This window comes from Lagenorhynchus albirostris, chromosome 2, assembly GCF_949774975.1.
Source record: "Lagenorhynchus albirostris chromosome 2, mLagAlb1.1, whole genome shotgun sequence".
NCBI classification, from domain to species: Eukaryota; Metazoa; Chordata; class Mammalia; order Artiodactyla; family Delphinidae; genus Lagenorhynchus; species Lagenorhynchus albirostris.
Window position 1 is genome coordinate 185,323,619 of NC_083096.1, and position 21,415 is coordinate 185,345,033.

The 21,415-nt window shown below is 64.3% G+C and overlaps 1 protein-coding gene across 1 annotated transcript; it reads right to left on the reverse strand.

Moving 5' to 3' along the window:
• Nucleotides 1-10,627: 10,627 nt before the first annotated feature.
• GABRD (gamma-aminobutyric acid type A receptor subunit delta) lies at nt 10,628-20,845 on the reverse strand. Its single transcript, XM_060141996.1, has 12 exons — nt 20,711-20,845; nt 18,968-19,111; nt 18,395-18,439; nt 18,231-18,307; nt 15,205-15,317; nt 14,838-14,905; nt 14,520-14,740; nt 13,275-13,357; nt 12,746-12,883; nt 11,970-12,125; nt 11,547-11,758; nt 10,628-11,321 (listed from the first exon to the last, which is right to left on the reverse strand). Exons 1-12 carry the CDS (start codon nt 20,843-20,845, stop codon nt 11,037-11,039), a joined length of 1,677 nt encoding a protein of 558 aa, XP_059997979.1. The 3' UTR covers nt 10,628-11,036.
• Between the last annotated feature and the right edge of the window lie 570 nt (nt 20,846-21,415).

The following is a 21,415-nucleotide window of genomic DNA, read 5'->3' on the forward strand; positions in this document are numbered from 1 at the left end:
GAGCCCAGCCTGGCACACGGCCTTGGGCACGTCCTGACGGGCCGAGAAGAGCAAGACGTCCCACAGCACCACCCCCGCCCTCCGTCCCCCCCCACACACATTCTGACTTCCTGCCTCAGAGCGTGGTGAGGGCAGAGGAGGAGGGGCCAGGGGGTCCAGTCCTTGATGCCCTCTTCCCCCTGCTGGCAGCACGGGCTAGCGAGGGTCCCTTCTCTGGGCACCATCTCCTGGACATGCCCCATCCAAGGCCCCACCGGACACAAGAGCCCTTTCTAACCAGGGAAGCCCTGGTCAGGGTAGGAGCCCCGAGCATTCCAGCTGGCCCCGTGGGTGCTGGCCGCCGCCTGCAGACCTGAGTGCCACATGGGACCCTCTGTCCTGGAGTCTGGAAGCTGGGTCACCCAGTACTGGTGAGGAAGTCCGAGGGGGGGCCGGTAGCTGCCTGCTCAGGGTCAGGTGGGTTTGGAGAGTGGGGCCTCTGTTCCCCATGGGGGTTGGGGAGGAGAGAGGTGTATTCCGGGAGGGGAGGGGTCCCCCACCTTGTCTAGCCCCAGGCCCGGGTGAGGGCACATGGTTGCCTGCGGTGCCCAGAACACTTCCCTGAGGCCGCCGGAGGGGGGAGGGTGAAGGACCCTCCCCCCACCACCAAGTTCTGCAAAACAACGACCTGCTGCCCAGGCCAGCAGACCCCCTCCAGAGGACAGGGCCGCTGAGCCATCCCTCTCAGGGCCTCGAGGACAGAGGGCTTGGTCCCGACTGAGCGACAGGCAGCTGAGCCTGCCTGGCACCCACTTCCTGCCCTGCATCCTGGCCACAGGCATGGGGTGTCTGGGAACTTGGCGGGGCTGGGATCCCGTCAGCCTGGGTCACCGCTGTGTCCCCACTGCATCAGCGTCTGGCACACCTGGAATGAATGAATGAATGAACACACGGGTGAAGACCCCTCAGAAATGCTGGGACCAGTCGTCCTCTTAGGGGCCCGGGCCTGTTCTGGGCCCCACCCATCGGCAGGCTGCAGCATAATGATGTCACCTGGGGCGGAGCGGCAGTGACCCTTGGACGGAGGCACAGGCGGGACAGACCCGCAAGGGGCCTGGCAGCTGAGGGCTGGTCCTCTTCACTCTGGGCACTTTCTATATTTCCCAATTTTCCACAAAGCCTCATATACTTTCATGATCACAAACACCTATTATTTCCAAAGCGAAAAGTACAAATGTGTGTTGTTATTAGCTGATTATAAAAGTGACAATGGCTCACTGTAGAGGTCCGACAGCACGGCAGGTGCAGGGAGAGGAGACCTTCCCCCTACCCGGCCCCCCCCAAACACAGCCGGGCCTTCTGCCCCTCCTGTCACCTGTCACCTGGGACCCAGGGCGGGGCTGCAGCCTGTGCATCCCACCCGCTGTGGGACCGCGGGGAGGAGGTGGGCAGAGTGGGCCGCCAGCGTGTGGCTCGCCCCCTGATTTGCTTTGTTAAATGTTCTTTATGAGTACTTTCAACAACTTTGAGCTCCTCTGGGTGAAAGGTGAAAGGCAGGTGGAGTTTACGCTCGGTGAGCCTCATGGGACAGAAGCAGAGGTCTCCCGTGGGGGTCGGTGGTCCCTCCTGAGGGGTCCTTCTCAGAACCCCGCCTGGGGGCCTTCCTCATCAAAGCTCACAGGCGGCATCTGTGCCGACTCAGCACTTGGGGCTGCCCAGGAAGAGGTGACTGCCGGAGCCAGCATCTGCTTGGGCCCGTGGGGTGGGCCTGGGTGTTTGGTCATCCCGCCAGGCGTGACACTGACCCGGGCGGGGCCTGGCGAGGAGCACGCAGGTCACGGGAGAGCCCGCGACGCCCGCGGACAGGCGCTTGGCACGCGCAGCTGTGGGGGGGATGGGCCGCAGATGTTTCCTTTCTTCGTCTCGGATCTCGGGATTTGGAGACACGGGTTCGATGTCAACATGCGTTTCACCTGCTCCTTCATTTATTCAAAGGAGGTCGACTGCGGGCCGACTGGGCGCTGCACCCGCGGGCGACAGGTCACAGACCTGGCAGCTTGGTCGGAGAGAGCGAGGTCTGCCGAGGGCCCGGAAAGGGAGGCTGGCTGTGGGGCCTGGGGGCGGGAGGGGTGGGGCAGGAGCAGAGGGGTCCGGGCGGCCCGAGAAAGGCCCTGGGGGCCCAGGGAGCAGGACGGCTTACGGCGTGGGGCAGACCCGGCGGCGGCGGCGGCGGGAGCTGTGTGTACCCGAAGGGCTTCCTTCAGGAGAGGGTGACGGTTTCTCCCCCGGCACTGCCGGCATTTGGAGCAGGTGCGTCGCCGCGGCGGGGCCGTGCCCTGCGGGGTGTGGAGCCGCATCGGAGCCCGCCCCCCGCAGGCGCCTTCCCGCGGGCGCAGTGCTGCGCGTTCCCGGCAGAGGGCGCGGCGCGGACACGGCCGGAGGCGCGGAGCTGCTCGCGGGGTCCTGGGCGGGGCCGGAGTCCAGCCCCGGGAGGGGCCGCTCCAAGGTCACCCCTCCGAGGACCTCAGCCCTGTCTTCCCCCTGCGGTGGCGCATTCTCAGCTTAACCGTCAGTTACACTGATGGTCCGTGTTTCAAAGCACGGCGAGGCTTGTCTGCGGGTTGGACCCAGACAGACAGTCTCGGCGTGCGTGTGCCAGGGGAGGTGCTGGGAGAGGCCGCGTCCGCACAGGCAGGAAGCAGGGACCGGGGGTTGCTGCGTCCAGGGCTGGAGAGGGGCTGGCGGGACCCCGACTGCTCGGCTGGGAGGGGCTGGAGGCTGCAGAGCCAGGCACTTCCCACACGTTCATGGCTCACGCTGAACGGGTGAGGACCGCGAGGCAAGGCACCCCCAGGGTCAGACCCTGCGCCAGGCATCACCCCTAGGACGTGCCCCATTCTCTGGAGGACACTGAGGGTGAGGGTGGCCCAGTGCTTTGTCCAGGGTCTCAGGGCTGGGACCAGACCTGCCCAGGCCAATGGGGACAGGCGCACATCTCTCCTTTCAGGCCAGGCGTGCCCACAGAGCAGGGCCTAGGACAAGCAGGTCGGAGCACCGTGGAGGGAGGGGCGCTTCCTGTCCTGGGGCCGCTGGGAAATGGAGTCTGTCCCGCTTTCCTGTCCCCAAGTCGGCCTGGGATTGTGTTTACAACCCAAATCGAGCCTGCCGTGCCGGCAGCACCCAAAGAACGGTCACCATGGCAATACGGAGCAAGCGCTATTTTAGCCACATGAGGCATCCCAGGGAGACACGGTGGCAGAGCCGAGACAGGTCTCCCACCCTCCGCCCGAGCTCCTCGCCCATCCTCGCCTGTCCACACCAGGCCACCTGCATCAGGACCCACCGGGCTGAGATGCCACCGCCTCACTGAGCCCGCCCATCAGAGCGTGAGGCTGCGGCCCCAGGTGGGCGCGGCCTGAAGCCCAGCATCGCTTCTAAACTGCTTGTCCCTAACCCCAGCCTGGGGGTGGAGGGGGCGCAGAAGGCCCCCGTCCAGCGGGGGAGGTGCCGCTGGGACCACCTTTCAGAGACAAGTGCACAAAACACGTCTGCATCATTGGGTCCAATCATTCCACTTCTGGGAATCTGCTTTAAGAAAAGAACTGGAAATGCAAACGTTTGCAAACCAGCTGTCCCCGTGTCAGCTGCAGGCTCAAACGTGGGAGGTGACCTGCCTAGCCACGGGCTCCGCATGACCTTTAGATGGAAAGTTGCACACTCATAGGCACATACACATGCAACACAACACACAAGTCCATGCGTGTGCAGACACGTGCGCACACCTGAGCTTGTGCTCACCCAGGCCAGGCGGGAGCAGCTCTGCCAGGACCCTGCTGGGTGGCCCCAGAAACCAGCAGATGGACAAGCAGGGCCCCGTCCAGCGGGAGGCTGTGTCAGGCGCCTCTGCCCGAGGGAAACGTCCCTGCCTCCCCGCGCAGGGAGAAGGTCACCGGGACCTGTCACCCAGGGTCGGGAGCCTCCTGTGGACACAGGGCCCTGGCTTCCGTCCCCAAGGGAAAACGAGCTGCACCCAGAGGCAGCCCTCCGCCCTCTCTGCCCCCGATGACCCTCGCCGTGGAAGAGCAGGTGGGGTTAACGCTTGCTTCCAGGCTGGGACTTCATCTCTGCAGCCCCCACCCGCGGGTAGGTGGCTGAGGCTCTGCAGCCCTGGGAGATGCAGCACCTTCCAGGGTCCAGCGCAGATCCCAGGGCAGGCCCCTCCGTGCCCCATCTGCCCCCCATCCGCACGGTGCCTCAGGGGAGTCCCGAGAGCTGTGCCTTCAAGGTCGCCCTGGGGGGAAGCCACCCAGCCTGGCCAGACGGTTCCCAGGACTGCTCGAAGGCCGGGCCTGGGGCGTGGGGCCCTTGGTACCTGGGAGAGGGGGGCTGCGGGCACCCCAGGCCGAGGACACTAAACCCACAGCTACCCCATCCAGGTGCTCAGGCACCTGGGCCCACCCAGGGAGGGGCCACCTTAAGGGAGGCAGCCCAGGTGGACGCCGCGTGCACAGCAGGTTCCGTTATAGGAGATGAACTTGAGGTCCAGTCACCAAGTATTTTATACCAGGCAGAAAACCCTGCCCCTTCCCCCGCGGGGACAAGTCCAAGCTGTGTGCGCAACAGACCTCCTTGGAGAGACAGTGCAGGAGAAAAGGCAGGTAGCGTCTTGCTCATAAGATGTGCAGAGACCCAGAGTCCCGTGGAGAGCAGTCTCCCAGCAGGAAGTTGGGACATGGCTTCCTGCCTTGGCGGACCCAGCAGGCCTCCCAGGAGGGGTGTCCTGCCCTCGGTGTCCCGGCTGGCGACCCTTCCAGGCCTCTGCCTTGCTGTCCTTCAGCTCCTTGGCCTCAGTGGAGCCCCAGCCTCTCTCGAGGGTCCCCTCACTCAGCCTCAGTGGACCAGGGCAGGCAGCCCAGAGGCTGGACCACCCGCCTGGTCTGATCGCACTGTCTGGCCTCGCCACTCCACCTCTAAATGGTGTTGAGTCCGGAATGGGGACAGGGGTGTCCCTTCTCCCGTGTGTCACACGCCACTTGCCGTGCTGGTACACCAGCTCCCCGAAAATCAAAGCCCCGGGTATAGTGTTTGCCCAGTTCCACGGCGTGAATTCACTGAACTTGGCGTCAGGGAGACGTGTACACATCAGCTCCCGTGAGCCTGGGGGAGCCCCCTCCTCCTCCCCCATCCTCTTCTCCTTCCTGCAGCCCCCTGGGCTGGGAGAGGGGTCTCTCGCATTTCTCAGGACGGACTCTCCTCCGCAGGGCAGCACGCCCTTCCCCACCCCCAGCGTCTCCTAGAAGTGCCCTTGCTGTGCTCAATGAGACCTAAGAGACTGCAGGGAATTTTCAAGCTACAGCCCGGATTGCAAGTGTACTGTCTTCGCTGCAAATCCTACTTCGAGTACCTAAACCCAAACACTAACCTTTTGTGTGTCTCCTGTACCAGGCTAATCGCCTCGCAGCCCAGGAAGACGTGTGCCTTGGGCCATCCAATAGCACCTACTGAGTGGGACAAGGTACAGACACCGCTGTAGGTGCCTTTTATTATTATAGCAGTTAATGGTCACGACAACCATACACCATCGTCTCCCCATTTAACAGGTGACGGTCCCCGGGGCAGGTGGGTCACTTGCCCAAGGTTACATGACAGGCATTCACGTCCGGAGCCCATGCTCTCAGCCGCTGCGTGTACAGGGCTTCTCACCCAAGGGGCCATACCTGGGGAGGCAGAACGCGCTCATTTTCCCCCAAACGATCACCCTGTTACCCTGGGAATCCAGAACCTCCTTGTAGCGGCTCCTGACACCTGGGCCAGGTCCCCTCAGCTCACTTCCAACCTCAGAGCAGCAGGGGGACAGTCCCCGCCCGAGCTCACGGCCAGCGTTCCATCTCCACCGCTGTCCCACCTGGGACTTCCTCTGACCTGCTCAGCCCGGGGTGGGGCAGCCCGAAAGGGTGGAGGCTTAATGTCCCGGGGGGGCGGGCAACCCTCGGCCGGGGGTGGGTGTGGGGGGAGGGGACCCGGCTTATCCATCCTCAGGGGACCGTGGCGAGGGGCCCCTCAGAGGGGCTCCGGGGATGGAAACCCCACCCTGCAGAGACAGCTCAGTAACCACACTCCACTGGCTTTTCCATCTCCCCACCTTGCTTGCTCCTGTGTCCTGGGGTCCCTTCCCAAGGTCGCCCCAGGCACTGAAGTCCTTGCACAGATGCTGCTTTTGGGTCTTGGAAGAGTCGTGGGGTTGCCACTCAGTGGTGTCATGAACAGCTTGGCTTCGCTGGTGGAACGTGGGAGGTGAGGGGAGGCCTGCACACCTCCCTCTGCTGCCTCTGGAGCCGACTGTGGCCTCAGGGCAGGCGGGGAGAGCCGGAAAGTTCTCCAGGCCACCCTGGCTCCTGCAGCAAGATGGCAGCGGGTGCTGACCGTCAGGCCCCAGGTCCAATCCTAGGTGAGGCGACAGACCCCCCGAGGACGGCCCGCGCACCTCGCCAGGCCTCTCTAGTTGAGATCAGGACCCTGATGGGGGGAATAGTGCCTGAGGTGCAGGGTCCTTAGGCCTGAGTTCACCTGAGGGTCTCGTACCCCCGAGTTGTCTCCCGCTTGTTTGTGGGAAAGAGGCTTCCCTTGTCAGGGGTCCCTAAGAATACATCTGAGGCGGATGCCTTCGCCAAAGGGTGCTTGTTGGATGCGTTTCCTGTGGAGGCTGTAACGAAGGACCACAACCGGAGGGGGCGCTTCAGACAGCAGAAATCTCTTCCCAGAGTCTGGAGGCCAGAACCCACGACGAGGGTGTGGGCAGGGCGGGTTCCTTCTCCAGGCAGCGGGGAGGATCCCTGCCAGCCTCTGCCCTAGACTCCGCTGCTTTCCTGGCCATCCTCGGGCTCCTTGGCTTGTAGACGCCTCTCTGCCTCTGTCTCCACAAGGTGTCTCCCTGTCTCACTGTGTCCTCTTTGTAAATAAGGACACTAGGGGTTGGATCTAAGGCCCACCCTGATCCCATAGGACTTCATTTAAACCCACATCTTAACTGCATCTTCAAGGACCCTATATCCAATATCACACTCACAGGTACCAGAAAGGAGGACTTAACACATCTCCCGGGGGACACGATCCACCCCCCTCTCACGCTCTTCAGACTCTTCCCCACCCCCCACCGCCTTCCCTCACTGCATCCAGACTGACAGCCGGGACCGGGTCGCAACAGCCTGAGCGGGCGCATACATGGAGAACCTGTGGCTCGCGGCTCACGCGTGCTTGGCCGTGTGGGAGCAGCTCTGGAAGGTGTTGGATTGGGGGGCGGGGGTGGACGTAAGGCTGGACAGGGGACAGTTTATTGATGTGGGGGCTCACCTGTGACTAAGGGTGGACCGTCTGAGACAGGCGGCACCAGCCCTCATACAGCGTGGGTCACTGCACCAAGAGGCGACCTTAGCGAGCAGAAGGCCGGCCAGGGACAGTGCGGGGCCGGGGCAGGAGGCCTCTTCTCACGGCCCCAGGCTGACCACAGCTGTGGCACCGACTGTGGCTCGCTCCACTAAACGTCCTTGTCATTTGTTGCTGTTGCCGTGACAGCTGCCACCTTGAAGGACCAGTGCCACCCTGAGCAGGCGTGAGTGCCGCGGGGGTGACTGTCCCCAGTGTAAGGGGCAGCGTCTCCAGTGCCCTCCAGGGCGTCAGGGCTGGGAGTTGGTGGTAAAGCCCCAGACCCTTCTTCTTCAAAAGGACAATTTGGGGGACTTCCCTGGTGGTCCAGTGGCTAAGACTCCACACCCCCAATGCAGGGCGCCTGGATTCGATCCCTGGTCAGGGAACTAGATCCCACATGCTGCAACTAAGAGTCCGCATGCAGCAACTAAAGGTCCCGCGTGCCACAACTGAGAGCCGGCTCAGACAAATAAATAAATCAATTTTTTAAAGAAAGGACTATTCGGGGCCCGCTCCCCAGGGCTCTGCAGGGGTCCCCAGTGGAATGGGACCTGGTGGCCCACTGTAGACTTTCCCTCCCTCCTCCGTGCTCCCCACACCCTGCTCCTGCATCTGGGGTGTCACCCTCCGTACTGGGCTAAACGGTGTCCCCCCCAATTCATGTCCACCCAGAACCTCAGAATGTGACCTTATTTGGAAATAGGGTCTTTGCAGCTATAATTAGTTAAGGTGAAGTCACCCTGGATTACGGAGCCCCAAATCCGATGAGAGTTACCTTTACGAGAAGAGGAGGGACACACAGAGAGAAGCCACGTGATGACAGAGGCAGAGATGGGGTGATGCGTCCATCAAGCCGAGGGGCGCCCGGAATTGCCAACAGTGCCAGGAACTGGGGAGAGGCCAGGGGCAGGCTTGCCGTCAGAGCCTCCAGGAGCCCAGCCTTCCCACACTGCATCTTGGACTCCTGGCCTCCAGAACTGTAAGAGCATGAGTTTTTCTTTTTCTTTTCTTTTTTGGCCGTGCTGTGTGGCTTGTGGGATCTTAGTTCCCCAACCAGGGATCAAACCCGGGCCACAGCAGTGAAAGTGCAGAGTCCTAACCACTGGACCGCCAGGGAATTCCCTGAATCTCTGTTGCTTTAAGCCTCCCAGTCTGTGGCACTTCGCTACGGCCACTCCAGGAAACTAATTTCCCCCCAGATAAACTCCCTCTACCAGGTCCTTGTCTCGAGCTCTGCTTTTGAGGGAACCCAAACGGCGCCCCCAGGTGTGGGCTGTGCACGGTGAGCCTTGTGCCTCACTGGAAGGGGGAGGGGTCCGTGCTGGCCTTCCCCCTGCTACAGGGGACGGAAGGGACCTGGGGCCCTGTCCCCTCCAGCCTCGGGGAAGAAGCTGTCCCAGGCTCAGGGGAGCATTTAGGAGTCTACGTGGGCAGCACACGCAGCCCGGCCTCCACGGGAGAACACAGACAAGGAAGCTGCCAGCCGCCAAAGACCGTCCCTGCTGGAATGAGGCGCACGCAGAGCCCAGGCCACCGCCCCACCCGGCCACCTGGCCCAGGTGCCCCGGCTCAGGAAGCGCTGCCACCCCTGCCCAAGCCAGCTCCTCTCAGCTGCAAACCTTGATCCGCCCTGGCCTTCAGTCTGCTCGTGCCATCAGCACCGGAACAGAACCCGCATTTAAAGAGCGTCAGCCCTTCCCGTCCCTCTTCCTGGCCCTGGAAACATGCGGGCAGAAATAGCAGCTGCCGGCTAGAGGGAGTGACTGCCGCTTGCAGAACCGAGCGAAGGCTCCTGCCCGGGCGGGCCTCGCTGCGTGGGTGCCCAAGGCGGCCACAAAGCCCAGCTTGAAATAGCTCCCTGTGGGTACCGTGCGGCAGAAGGAGGGCAGCCCGCGAGCCGTGAAGAAGGTGGGGGGAGGCGGGCCCCGGGGTGGGCAGGGTCCTGGCAGCGGACCCAGGTGAGCACAGCAGTTCCGGGAACCTTGAACCCACCCGCGCATCCGCCAGAGGCCCCAGTGGAAGGCAGGCCGTAGGGCAGGACCCCGGGGGGCGGAGGGTGCTGTGGGCGGTCTCGGGCCCAGCCCAGTAGCTTCAGGACACCATCGGGGCCTGGACGTCCCATCCCCGGGCCACTCTCCATGTTCCAGGAGGAGGGAGCAGGGACGCTGCTGGAGACATACAGGCCAGAGGGCGCCCATCTGGGAAGGGGAGAAAGAGGCGTCACTGGCCTCTTGTCAGAGCTGGCCAGGCATGGCCTGGGGCCCTGGCCGACCCAGAGCCAGGCTCTGCTGCGTCTCGGCCACCTGCTTCCTGCTGCTCCCACGTCAGTCACTCTGGGGCCCGGAGGCCCCGCTCCCTGGGCGGTCCTGCCCCCTGGGATGAGCCTGCCCAGCCCTGCAGCCTAGTCCTTTAGAGCAGGGGCCCAAGGGGCAGCCTGCCGCAAGGAGGCGTCCTCAGGAGGTAAGGGGCCTTTGAGCTCGAGGTGTGAGCCCTGGGTGGGAGGCAGGCCTCGGACACGGCTGCTCCCGTGGGGGGCCGCTGGGCCCTGCAGCCCTGGCTGGACCAGCTGGCCTCAGGGGTCACTCCGCCAGCTACGCCCTGCAGTGGGTGAGCATCCCCAGCGCCTGCTCCCGTGGCCTGGGGACAGAGCACACCCTGGGCAGGTGGCCCAGCAGGGCACGCTTCCTGATTCCCACAAAGTCACCGTCACACGCCCCTCGAGGTGGTTCGCGGGGGCACCTCAGGGCCAGCGGGGTCGTGGCCTGGCTGGTCACAGCAGGGCACTGGGCCTGGCATTCCCGACCCAGCTCGGCTGCACAGCCGCCCCTCTAGTCGCCTCTGTCCCCTCTGAGTGCGAGGACCTGCCCTGCTCTGGTGCAGGGGTGACCCGGGCCCCTTGCTGAGAGCTGCGACCCTGTCACCCTGTGCCGTCACCCTGTGCCACCACCCTGTGGTGGCAGCAGATGTGGGAGGGGGCTGGGTGTTCATGGGGACTTGGTGGTCTCTGTTCTCCCATCACCACGTACAGAAGACACTGAGGTGGCACCCCCGGCCATGCACCCAAGGGACTGGGGGTGAGTGGCTCTTCCAGCCCCCGTGCCTCCCCCCTGCCCCTCTGTCCTCAAGTCTCGGTCCCCAAGTCCCGGTCCCCAAGTCCCTCTGTCCTGAGCCCGTCGAGCTAGTGGGAGGAGAGCCTTCCAGGCTCCAGCAGAGGAGGCCACAGTGAATTTAAGCAGCGGCCAAAGGCTCCGTTTTATTTCATGCTGGGACCAAAGGCCTTCCCGCTTTCTCACCGAGAAGGTGCGCACCTTCCATGCCCGGCCTCCTCCCCCTCCGTGGTCCAAACCCACAGAGCTAAGTCCCAGAATCAGGATCCTTTTCCGAGTCAGACGCAAAGCTCCCTGGGGCCCGGTGCCTGCCTGGCTCCCAGGTCAGGAGGCTGGGCTGCTGGGCCGTCTTCTGCAGACCAGGGGTCCGGGTGAGGGTGGGGACAGAGCCTGGGGGTGCTGAGCGAGGCTGAGGCCTTCCTCTCCTTTTATGTGGCCCGTGGTCCTCCCCCCTGTGAAACACGCAGAGCCCCCCGGGGGTCCTTCCCCCAGGAGGTCCCGGGCATGGGACCTGCGAAGCCGGCCTCACATGGCGTACGCGGCCCAGTAGATGACGTTGACGGCGGCGAAGGCCGCGGGGAACACGGCACGGGCGTAGATGTCAATGGTGTCCGCGTCGATGGGCTTGAAAAGCGCACGGAGGCCCCCCTGGGCCCCCTGTTTCTTCGTCTCCTCTGTCTCCACCTCCACCGACCTGTAGGAACCCATGAGGTTCCCGGGCGCGCGGCACTGCCGGCGGGACGCGGCCAGCTCCTGGGTGACGCCCGCGGCCGAAAGGGAGAAGAGCACGATGGCATTCTTCACGTCCATCTGTGTGGGGAGGGGGAGGGGCAGGCTGAGTGGCTGGCGAGCGAGGGGCAGGACCCCCAGCCCAGGCCAGCGGCTCTATTGGTAGAGCAGGCGGCAGAGGGTCCCAGGCTGAGCACAGGAAAAAGTGCCCCCTGCCCCGCCGGCAATGCTGACCCTTCCTGGTGCTGGGCGGGGGCGCTGTCCTTCGTCCTGAACGTGAGAACCCCAGCCCACCCCCAGCCTCACCTCGACCCTCTGCTCCTTGACCTTGACCTTGGCCTTTTGCTTCTTCCGGTAGTCAGCGTTGAAGTGGGCGAAGGCGTACTCCACCAGGGCGGCAAACACAAAGACGTAGCAGATCCAGAAGTACACGTCCAGCGCCTTGATGGCCGACGCCCGCGGCAGGGAGGAGCGGGCACTGACCATCAGCGTGGTCATGGTCAGCACCGTGGTGATGCCTGTGGGGACAGGTGGTGTCACTACTGGAACCCACCCGGGTGCAGGTCAGGCTCCTGTCACCAGGCCCGGCCCTGCTGGCCACTGCCCCAGGACAGTGGGCCCGAGGGACTGCAAGGCAAGGTCTGTGCTCAGGACAAGTGGGGTTAGGGCCCTGCTCCCAGACTCCCTCCTTCCACCAGCTCCCGCGGGGGAGAGGCCAGGGCCCCGTACCTAGAGACACCCTGGCGGGCACTGCGGCCTGGCTAATCCAGAAGGAGACCCAGGACATGGCGACCAGGAGGATGGAGGGCATGTAGGACTGGATGATGTAGACGCCCCGGTTCCTCCGGAGGTGGACGTGCAGGCTGAGCCGGGGGAACTGGCCGGCTGCCGGAGACCCCCGTTAGCACCAGGCCCACCACCCAGGGCAGTGCTCGGGGAGAGGGGCGCTGAGCGGGAACTGGGGCCACTGCCGGCCTCCAAAGAGAGGAAGACCCTTGTGCCCACCTCCCCCCACAGCCTGATGGGTCAGGAGAGGGGCCGGCCCTGCGGCAGGGCCACCAGAGGAGGGAGAGGAGAAAGATTCCGGCCTTGCTGCTGGCCCGTGGGCCCCTCCCAGAGCGCAGTGCACCCCTCTCCTGCCCTGCTTGTGCACAGCCCAGCTCGAGGAAAGAGCCAGCCTGGGCTCGCTGGCTCCGATGACCGGGCAGCAGGGGCGGGAGGGGCCGGGAGGGGCCAGGAGCCAACACAGGCTTGGCCCTGGAGCCCCCCGGCACCCCTCGAACCCCGGGAAGCAATGAAGAAGCGAGGAGTAAGGCGGAGGAAACCTGACCCGGGCCCGCGCTAGGGCTCGTCCCGAGCGGCTCGGCCAGGCACAGCCTGCGCCGACCAGCGGTTTTCCAGTTGCAGCCTCCGGGGGCCCTCGGGGCTGGCTAGCGGCTCTGCAGAAAGCACTAGAAAGCCACCGGCGGGGCTCACAGGGAAGAGGCCGCGAGAGGCCGCGTTACCCGATTTGAAGTTCATCAGCTCCGTGGTGAAGCGGTAGCTGGTGATGGTGAACTGGGCCAGCTGCAGCCTGTCCAGCCCGTGGATCTGCCCCTGGTTTTCGGACCAGTAGTAGACGATGTCCTCGGACGAGTAGCCGTCTGCAGGAGAGCCCACATGGGCCGCAGAGCCTGGCGCCCCCTCCCAGGCCCCTGGCAGCCCTCGCAGGACTGCCCTGCCTGTGCTGGGAGCCCGATACACAGAGGCAGGGAGCAAGGAGGCCTGGGACCACGCCTGGCACCTCGGAAAGGTGGGCAAGGCCAGATGAGCTGGCCAAAGGGCAGGTCGCCCTTGCCAGGGTGACCCGCAGGGGCCGCCATGCTGGCCCAGTGACACAGGCACGTGTCTTGTCTGGGCTCCAGGGCCGGCTGTCCTGGGCAGGGCGTTGACCCGCAGCAGGAGGGCCTTCCGGCCCCCTCTCTCCCTTCCCGTCCTTCTGTTTCTGCCCCGCCCCCGCCCTGCCACCCCGCCCCCGCGCCGCCCCGCACTCACAGCTCTCCAGGTGCAGCATGCACTCCTGCTCGTCCATGGGGTACTTGGCCAGGTCCATGTCGCAGGCCACCGTGGAGGTGATTCTGCCCAGACAACACACCGGTGGGTCCCCAGGATGAGGCCAGCCCCCGGCAGCCGGCGTCTCTCTGGCCCAACATGGCCGAGACGCTCCTGCACCGGCCAGTACGGCCTCCTCACGGGGCGGCAGCAGGCTGCCTTTGGTCTTGCCGCCGGCAAGCTGCTGGCATTTGGGTGGAAACTGGAAACTGTGGCCACGTTACAGATATCTGTGAGTCTTCAGGGATCAAGAACCGGATTTCATTCACTTTCCTCGTCCTTCAGAACAGCTGGCTGGCTAAGCCGGCGGCCAAGAAGGCGGGTCCAGCCCGAGCCCCCTGGTCTGCCCCTGGGGACGGCCTCTAGGCGTCCCCACTGACCATGCAGCCTGGGAAAAGGCTGGTGTTGCCGAGTGTGCTGGTTTTCCAAGAGAATTTAGATTCTTATGTAAATCTCCTGATCTTTAAAGTGTTGGCAATTAAGTCCACTTTTAAAAGGCATGTGTCAGAAAACACACATTCAAACCAATACACGTACACGTGTGTGCACAGCAGCACAGCTCACAACAGTCAAACGTGGAACCAGCACAGCGGTCCATCCATGGAGGAGCGGATACACAAAACTGGCGCATCCATGCAATGGGATGTCACTCTGCCATCAAAAGGCAGGAAATTCTGACAAATGTCACAGCATAGATGAATCTCGAAAACCCTATGCTAAGTGAAAAAAAGGAGACTCAAGAGGTCACGTAGCGTATGATTACTTTTGTGTGAAATGTGCTGAGTAGGCAAATCCACGAAGCTAGAAAGCCGATTGGCAGTTTGCAGAGCTGGAGAGGGGAGATGGGGAGTGACTGCTAACGGGCACAGGGTCTCCTTTCGGGCGAAATACGTGGCAAGTAGGTAGAGGTGATGTTTGCACAACATGGGGAGTGTGCTAAGTATCACGGAATTGTTCACTTTTAAATGCTTGATTTGATGTTATGTGAACTTCACCTCAATTTAAAAAGACAAGGGCACACGTTAGCCAAATAGCGGCCTCTGCTGGCTTCCGGCCAGCAACCTCGGCTTCCTGCGCAGCTGCTGGTTGCCGGGGGATATAAATACCGCCACCCCCCACCCCCATCCCCCCAGCTCCCAGCGGTGCGCTCCGTGGGGGGTGGGTGGGCAGGCAGCCGGCTGGGCTCACCGGATGCTGTAGAGAATCACCCCGTCGGGCTGCAGCCGGATGAGCTTGTTCTCCACCGTCACATCGTGGAACCAGGCGGACTTGGCGTTCACGATGAAGGTGTCAGGGAGCCACAGCTTGTCCACGAAGCGGCTGTCCAGGCCCAGAGTCTCGTTGGTGTGGTTGTAGGACAGCCTGCTGTCGCGCCAGCTCTGATGCAGAAACACCGTCATGGTGTACTCCTGCGGGGGAGGGGCGACGCAGAGGCCCGGCCGTCAGCCCCTCCGCTCGCTCCTGGGGCACGCGGCCGGGGGCGGGGCGGAGGCCGGTGGGACCTACCATGTTCGCCTCAGAGATGTGGTCGATGCTGGCCACCTCGATGGCGAGTGCCACGTTCACAGGGGGGCCTGCGAGGAAGGAGCCAGGCCCGAGGCACGTGGGGCTGAGGCCAGGGCCCGGCACCCCCGGCCGCTCAGCCAGGCCAGCGAATGCCCCAGAAGGCGGGACAGGGAACAGCCAGGGGCTTTGCAGGGAAGGCCAGCCTGCGGCCTGAGCAGATCCACCTTCCTAGCCGTTTCCCTGGGGGCTGGTGCAGCAGCTCGGGCACGCCCCTCAGGGGAGCGGGCCTCTGCGCCAGCCCAGAGCCAAGCAGGGCTCACACCCGCACTGGACCCAGGGTCTGCCCGAGCCCGACGGCCACTCTCACCTCCGATGCCAGGCCGGAAGTTGCGGGCGTAGCCCTCTATCAAGCCGTCCAGGTTGGGGAGCCAGGATATTTCCAGGTTGGAGCCGACATAGTCGCCAATGTCATTCATTGCCCTGGAAACGCAAGGCCCTCTGGTCACAGGCAGGGTGCCAGGGACAGAGCCTGTCCTGGGCACCTAGGCCAGGGGTGGACAGGGGGGAGGCCCTGCGGGCTGGACCTGACCAGTCCCAGGAACTCACGCCGGACACAGGGAGCCCCCGGGAGGTGCAGAGCCCAGGACTCCTGGGCGTCTTCCACTGGCCTCTATACTCAGCTTACATCCCATTCACTCAGCCCTGAGGGAGGCTACCCAGGTCAGGCAGAGGCCCCCGGCTCCCTCCATAACCAGCCAGCATCCCCACCCCTGGGGTCCCCCAACGAGAGCACATGGCCTCCCTTTCAGCTTCTGAGGGCAATGTGTCCTGTAGGAGGTGACTTGGGAGAAAAGACGTGTGACCAGGAGGCTGAAGGCTGGGGAGAGGGAGACAGAGGGTGAGGTCCCAAACCCGGGACCCAGGTCCAGGCCGAGGACCCGTGGGGAGGCTGCAGGCCGGCCTCCCACTCTCTGTCCCTTCCCAAGCAGTCTCCAGATCTCCCCAAATTGCCACATGCCTCCGGGGCTTAGCCTGACCCCGGAGCAGCTGGGGGCCACGCACCCTGGTTTCAGATTAACCTCACTGACAGCCTGTGCTGGTCGTGTTTGTCCCTGGTGGGGCCGCACGGGGACCCAACGACACAGGCGTCTCGTGGCCTGCACACGCCGACTGCTGGAAGCCCCCCAGTGGCTCTGCCCATCCCCCTTCTTCTGCTCGCCCTCTGGGAAACAGCACCCCCAAATTCATGTCCACCCAGAACCCCAGAATGGAACCTTATTGGGAGACAGGGGCTTTGCAGATGTAATTAGTTAAGATGAAATGCTAGACCAGGGTGGGCCCTAAATCCATGACTGGTGTCCTTAGAAGAAAAGGAAATGGACACACGGGGAGAAGCCACTTGACCACGGAGGCAGGGATGGAGTGATGCGGCCACAAGCCGAGGGACACCAGGGACTCCGGCAGCACCGGAGGCTGCAGAGAGGCATGGACCCTGCCGACACCTTGGCCTCCAGAATTACGAGAGAATAAACCCCCCCTGTTTTAAGTCCCCCAGCTTGTGGTCGCTTGTTACAGCAGCCCCGGGAACCTCACACACCCTTGCTCCTCCAGGCCACGGCAGGTGGGGGGGGGGCGGGCAGGATTTCTCCTAAACCTGACAGCAGGGAACAAGGAGGGACTTTCAGGAGGAAGCCTCTTGTTTTCCTCTGAATCACTGCTGTCCCCAGTGGGCAGAGAAGGCCTCCAGGGCACCTGGGGCCCGAGCCCATCCAGAGCCCGCAGGGGAGCCGATGCGCCAGGGTGTGGGTGCAGAGCAGCTGGGAGCTCTGAGGCCATTCCTTCCTCTCCCCAGAGTCCGGCGTGGCCGCGTGCCCAGGCGCCCCACTCTGGGCCGTTTTGGCCACCGTGACGAGACCGCTGACCCCTCTGGGCTCCCGCGGTGCTGCCGCTGGCCACCCCACCCCTCCCCTCCGGACGTGGGACCGGCTACCGCTGAGCCTGTCGGCTCAGCCTGTGCCCCGCCCCCCCACCACCCCCCACTTGGGCCACCGCAGACCGCGTCCCCCGCCGCCATGGCCCCAGCCTCCTGCCTGCCTCCAGCTGCTACTGCCCCCGACTCCTGCACTCCAGCCTTGCCCTCTTAGACGCCCGCTTGACCCTCCAGACCCTCTGCCATCTGTCCCCACCTCTTGCTCCAGCGCTAATTCTGCCCCCCCATGTCCCCACGCTGATTCCCCCCACCTCCCCTGAACCCCCATCCCTCTCCTGGCCCTGCCCCGGGCCCCTGAAGGAAGCTGCCTTGATCACGCATTTATTCATCCACGCCTCCATCTGGCTAGTGCGACCCTTGGTGCTGCCCTGTTCCAGAGATGTGACCGAGCCGGGCCAGGACAGTCGCGGCCAGAGGTCAGCGTCTGCAAGGGGTGGCAAAGCGAGGGGCTTTGAGCATGAAGACGGTCACAGGAAGGGGAGGTCAGGAGCCCTCTGGCTGGGGAGAAAGGGACAGCCTCCCCGAGAAAGTGACATCACAGCCCAAAGAGAGACAAAGTGAGTCTGGGCCGAGGCAAGAGGCAGGAGGCAGCCGAGGGCTCCACGCGGTGGGGTCTGGGAGGGGCCTGCAGGGCGGTGGCAGGCATGGGGCAGAGGGTGTGGAGGGGGGACCGTGGGGTTCCTCCGGGGTCAAGGGGAAACCAGCACTCCGAACAAGGAGCTGCTCGATTAATTAGATTAAACCTGGATGCCTGTGAGGGAGGGGCATGGGAAGCATCCTGAGGGAATAGGGGGGATAAACTGGGGGCCATCGTGGAGGTTGGGGGGATGATGGGCTGGACGGGCCACGGAGACAGAGAAGGGTCTGGTCCAGACCGAGGGAGGGTCAGTGGAGGGAGGGGCCGGGAGCAAGTTCTGCTGCTGAGTTGGTGGAGCTCGGCACCCAGCTGGACTGGCCCCGGGACGCCGTCCTCTCAGGGGCTTCAAGAGGCCTCGGGCCGCCGGGGCTTGGGAAACGCCGGCAAGGGCACCTGGGCCCCTCGTCTGCTCCACATACTGGCCCATGAGGAAGGCTGAACGTGACCCAGGAGGTCCTCAGCTGGTGAGGCCTGCGAAACCCGCTCTCCCCGCGGGCCCACGGGGTCCCTCCAGGTGAAGGCTGGGTAGAGCGTGTAGACAGGGCAGGTGCTTTGGTAACAAAGTCAAAGAAGGAATTAAATGCAGCCCTGGCCCCACGTAAAGCACAATTAGAAACGCAAACGGAGCTCACCCTGAAGGTCAGACACACAGGGGCTGGAATGAGGCTTTACTTTCGGACCGGCCCAGCGGCTGGCCTGCTTGCAGCCAGGCCGTCAGGAGACACCACCCTTCCCGGCCTTGGGCTGGTGGCACAGGTGAGCACACCTGTCCTGGGCCAGGGCCTCACACACGCTCAGGGGCACAGAGGCAAGGGCAAGGGCAGCGCCCACCATGAAGCTCGCCTGGAAGTGTCAGGACACCGGTGGGTTCTCAGCTCTGCCGTCTCCAGGGGGGAGAAGGGAACAGCCTCCTGCGGTGCCACATCTCACCTGGGACAAGGTGGCCGCTTCTGCAGCTGCGAAGGGATGCGGGGGCTGGAGACGGGGCCATATGGTGCTCTGGGTCCTGGAGGGCCCTACCCTCCTCCACTGGTTCAGGTAGAGTCAGTGGGGCAGGCGGGGTACCTGGTCCATGGGGGGCTCTGCATGGGGTCAGAATGTTGGGACTCTGACCCGCATTCCGGGAGGGAGCGTCTAACTCCTCTGATGGCCCTGGAAGCCGGCGGTGGTCTAGGGTTGGGGTTTCACTAGAGGAACAGAAGCTCAGAGACACACCAGGCTCAAGCTCGTGGGACAAAGCAGGTGCCGTGAAATCACAGGCAGCTTCCGCTCTCCCGGGGCTGCTCCTGGGTGCCGTCAGGCCCCCCTGAGAGAAGCCCCACCCCTGTCACTTGCCTGTGCCCCTGGGGATGGGAAGGGAAGGTGGGTGTAGCTGAACGAGGCAGCAGGCACCAGCCCCAGGATCCTCCCACCCCCCACCCCGGACCCTGCGCGCACGAAGCCCACGGATCCCTGACAGCTCTGCTTTTAGAGCAGCCGCTGCAGCGCCGGCACCTCAGTTACCAAGGCGAACACCACGACGATCGTGCTCACGGGAGGTGAGGGCGAGGCAGGAGCCGCGGGCACAGCTTCTCCAGGGAGACGGGGGTGCCGGCAGCCCCGGAAGGCCACCCACTCGGGGAGGCAGCCGGCGAGCTCGGGCGGCCGCTGCGTGAGCGGATGTTCAGGCTCGGGGAAGCGTGGCCTTGACCCGACCCACAAATGCTGCACGGCCCACTCCCTTCTCATCCCACCAGCAGCCCCGGGACCTGGGCTGAGGGGCGGCAACAAAGAGGCCCTTCCATTCGCCCCGATGTCCCCTCACACCGCCCCGGGGTGGGCACGAGGGAAGGGAAGCCGCTGTCGCCCTGGTATCTGAGCGGAGGGACGCAGAGCAGATGGGAAAAGAGGCCCCGAAGGCCCCCAAAGCCCAGAGGCGCTCGTCCCAACCGGGGCCTCGGCCTTCCTACACAGGCAGACAGGCTCGCCCCTCGCCCAACAACCCAGGAGCCAGATGGGGCAGGAGTTCAAAACACTGCAGATTTTAGAAAGGCAATATAACGCACTCATGGACTTGGGGAGGGGTGTGTCTGGAGAATTTTCCAGCAGGAAATGTATAAATATGCCTCATGAGTAGCGTGGATACAGACAAAACAAGCAAGGCAGGCTTTGCCGCCAACTGAGTGTCAAACTTGGACAAACACTTGGGGCTCAGAGCAACTTGGATTTCAGAACTGCGGCGCGCAGCTGTGGGCCTGAGCCGGCGGCTGAACCCCGGCCCCCAGCACATCCCTCCACAGCCACACCTCAACGCTTCGCCCTTTCTGGGACCGTGAAGCAGGAAGAGGAGAGAGGAGAACAGCCCATTGGGCTTGATACAGGACAAGGCCCCGGGACAGGGGCCACACGGGCACTGCCTGTGACTGTGACATGACAGCCAGGTCTACAACCAAAGCCAGACTCTGCCCTCCACCCACCAACAAGTAAGCTCTGACCACACACACACAGAGCCGTGTTACGTATTGTCCAAGTGACTACAGCCAAAACACAGGCCAGTGTTCAATGATTTCTGGCTTTTAAAGTCTTCGACCTCAGTTGGTTGACCACAAAGTCTGGAATGCTGGGGGGAAGGGGCAGGGAGAGATGTTTTTGCTCTGTTTTTTCCTGCAGCCCTGGCACCAAGATGATTTTCTAAAAGGCCCCTCACAACTCCTATGGCTGGTAACCAGACTCAGTGGTCAGGATGCTGGGCAGCCCGGGGCCCACCTCAAGTCCAGTCTGCAGAGACGTGAAAAGCGAGCTGGGACCATGCTGGCCCCTGGGAGCCAGAGCGAGGGAGCCTCGGCACAGGCACCTTTCTTCTTAGCCTCTGCCTTCGCGGGGGAAGACAGGGCACCTCATCCCCTCTCCTGACAGTTAAAAAGAAATCCGGAGTCTGTCCCCTGCCAGGGGCACCTGGCTCCCCCACTCGCATACCCTGCAGTCGGATGGCATTAGAAATGGTCCCAGAAGGGAGGTCCACAGCCACACCTGCCATGAGGACGCGCCTTCGTGTCCACCCCAGACTGCTAAAGGCAACGGAAGCTGGTGCCCGAGGGAGGGGAGCAGCCTCCTCTCCCGTGTTCTCCGGACCCCTCCTTTCTTCCTGCCTGAAGCTGGGGCCCTGCTGAGAGCTCAGACCGCGCCTGGAAGGGCACCAGCCAGCCAGGGATCGGCCAAGTGCCGGCTGGGGCGAGGAACCCGAGCTCAGCAGGCGAGCCCGGGCACCGGGGCAAACTGCGAGCGGCTCTGACGCCCTCGACCGGCCCTGCGGCGCGGGTTCAGCACCGGGACGGCGGACAGCACCGGGGCGGCGGGGCTGCCAGAACCTAGAACATCGCCGCTGCCCGCGCCCAAGGGCATCTCCGCGGCGAGTTCGGAGAGGAGGGCCCGCGGGGGAGACGGGGTGGGGGAGTCATGGGGGGATGGGGGACAGACACGGTGGGAGCCTGTGGGTGCGGGAAGACGCGGGCCCCTGAAGAGCATGGGTTCGCACGGGCCTCCATCCCGGCAGCCGGGGCTTGGCCGGCGCGGGACTCCCCACCGAGGGCGGCCCGGCGCAGCGCGGACCCGGCGCTCGCTCACCTGGTGCCGCGGTGCTGCTGCGCGCAGAGCAGCAGAAGCGGGGGCAGCAGCCAGGCCAGCGCGTCCATGGCCTCGGCCGGCTGAGCGCTGGGCCGGGGGCGGCGCCGGGGTCCGGCCGGTCGCGGGAGCTCGAGAAGTTGCTTAGCCGGCGGCCGCGGCGGCGGCGGCACAAGAGGGCGGGAGCGGGAGGGCGCGCGGCGCGGGCGCGAGGGCGGACGGAGCGGCGAGCCCGGAGCCGCCCCGCCCCGCGCCGCGCGGCACGGCCCCCTCCCGCCCTCCCCCTCCAGCTCCGGCCGCCCCGCCTGCAGCTCCCCTCCCGCCTCCGCCACACCCCCGCGCCCCCGGCCG

What these genes read in the sequence shown, in the direction of transcription:
- GABRD (XM_060141996.1), bottom strand. Translation starts at nt 20,845, where the DNA reads ATGCCCTTGGGCGCGGGCAGCGGCGATGTTCTAGGTTCTGGCAGCCCC. An exon ending in AAGCGGCCACCTTGTCCCAG is followed by an intron (nt 18,308 to 18,394) that starts GTGAGATGTGGC and finishes TGACACTTCCAG; the next exon opens with GCGAGCTTCATGGTGGGCGC. An exon ending in CATGCTGCACCTGGAGAGCT is followed by an intron (nt 12,884 to 13,274) that starts GTGAGTGCGGGG and finishes GCTCTCCTGCAG; the next exon opens with ACGGCTACTCGTCCGAGGAC.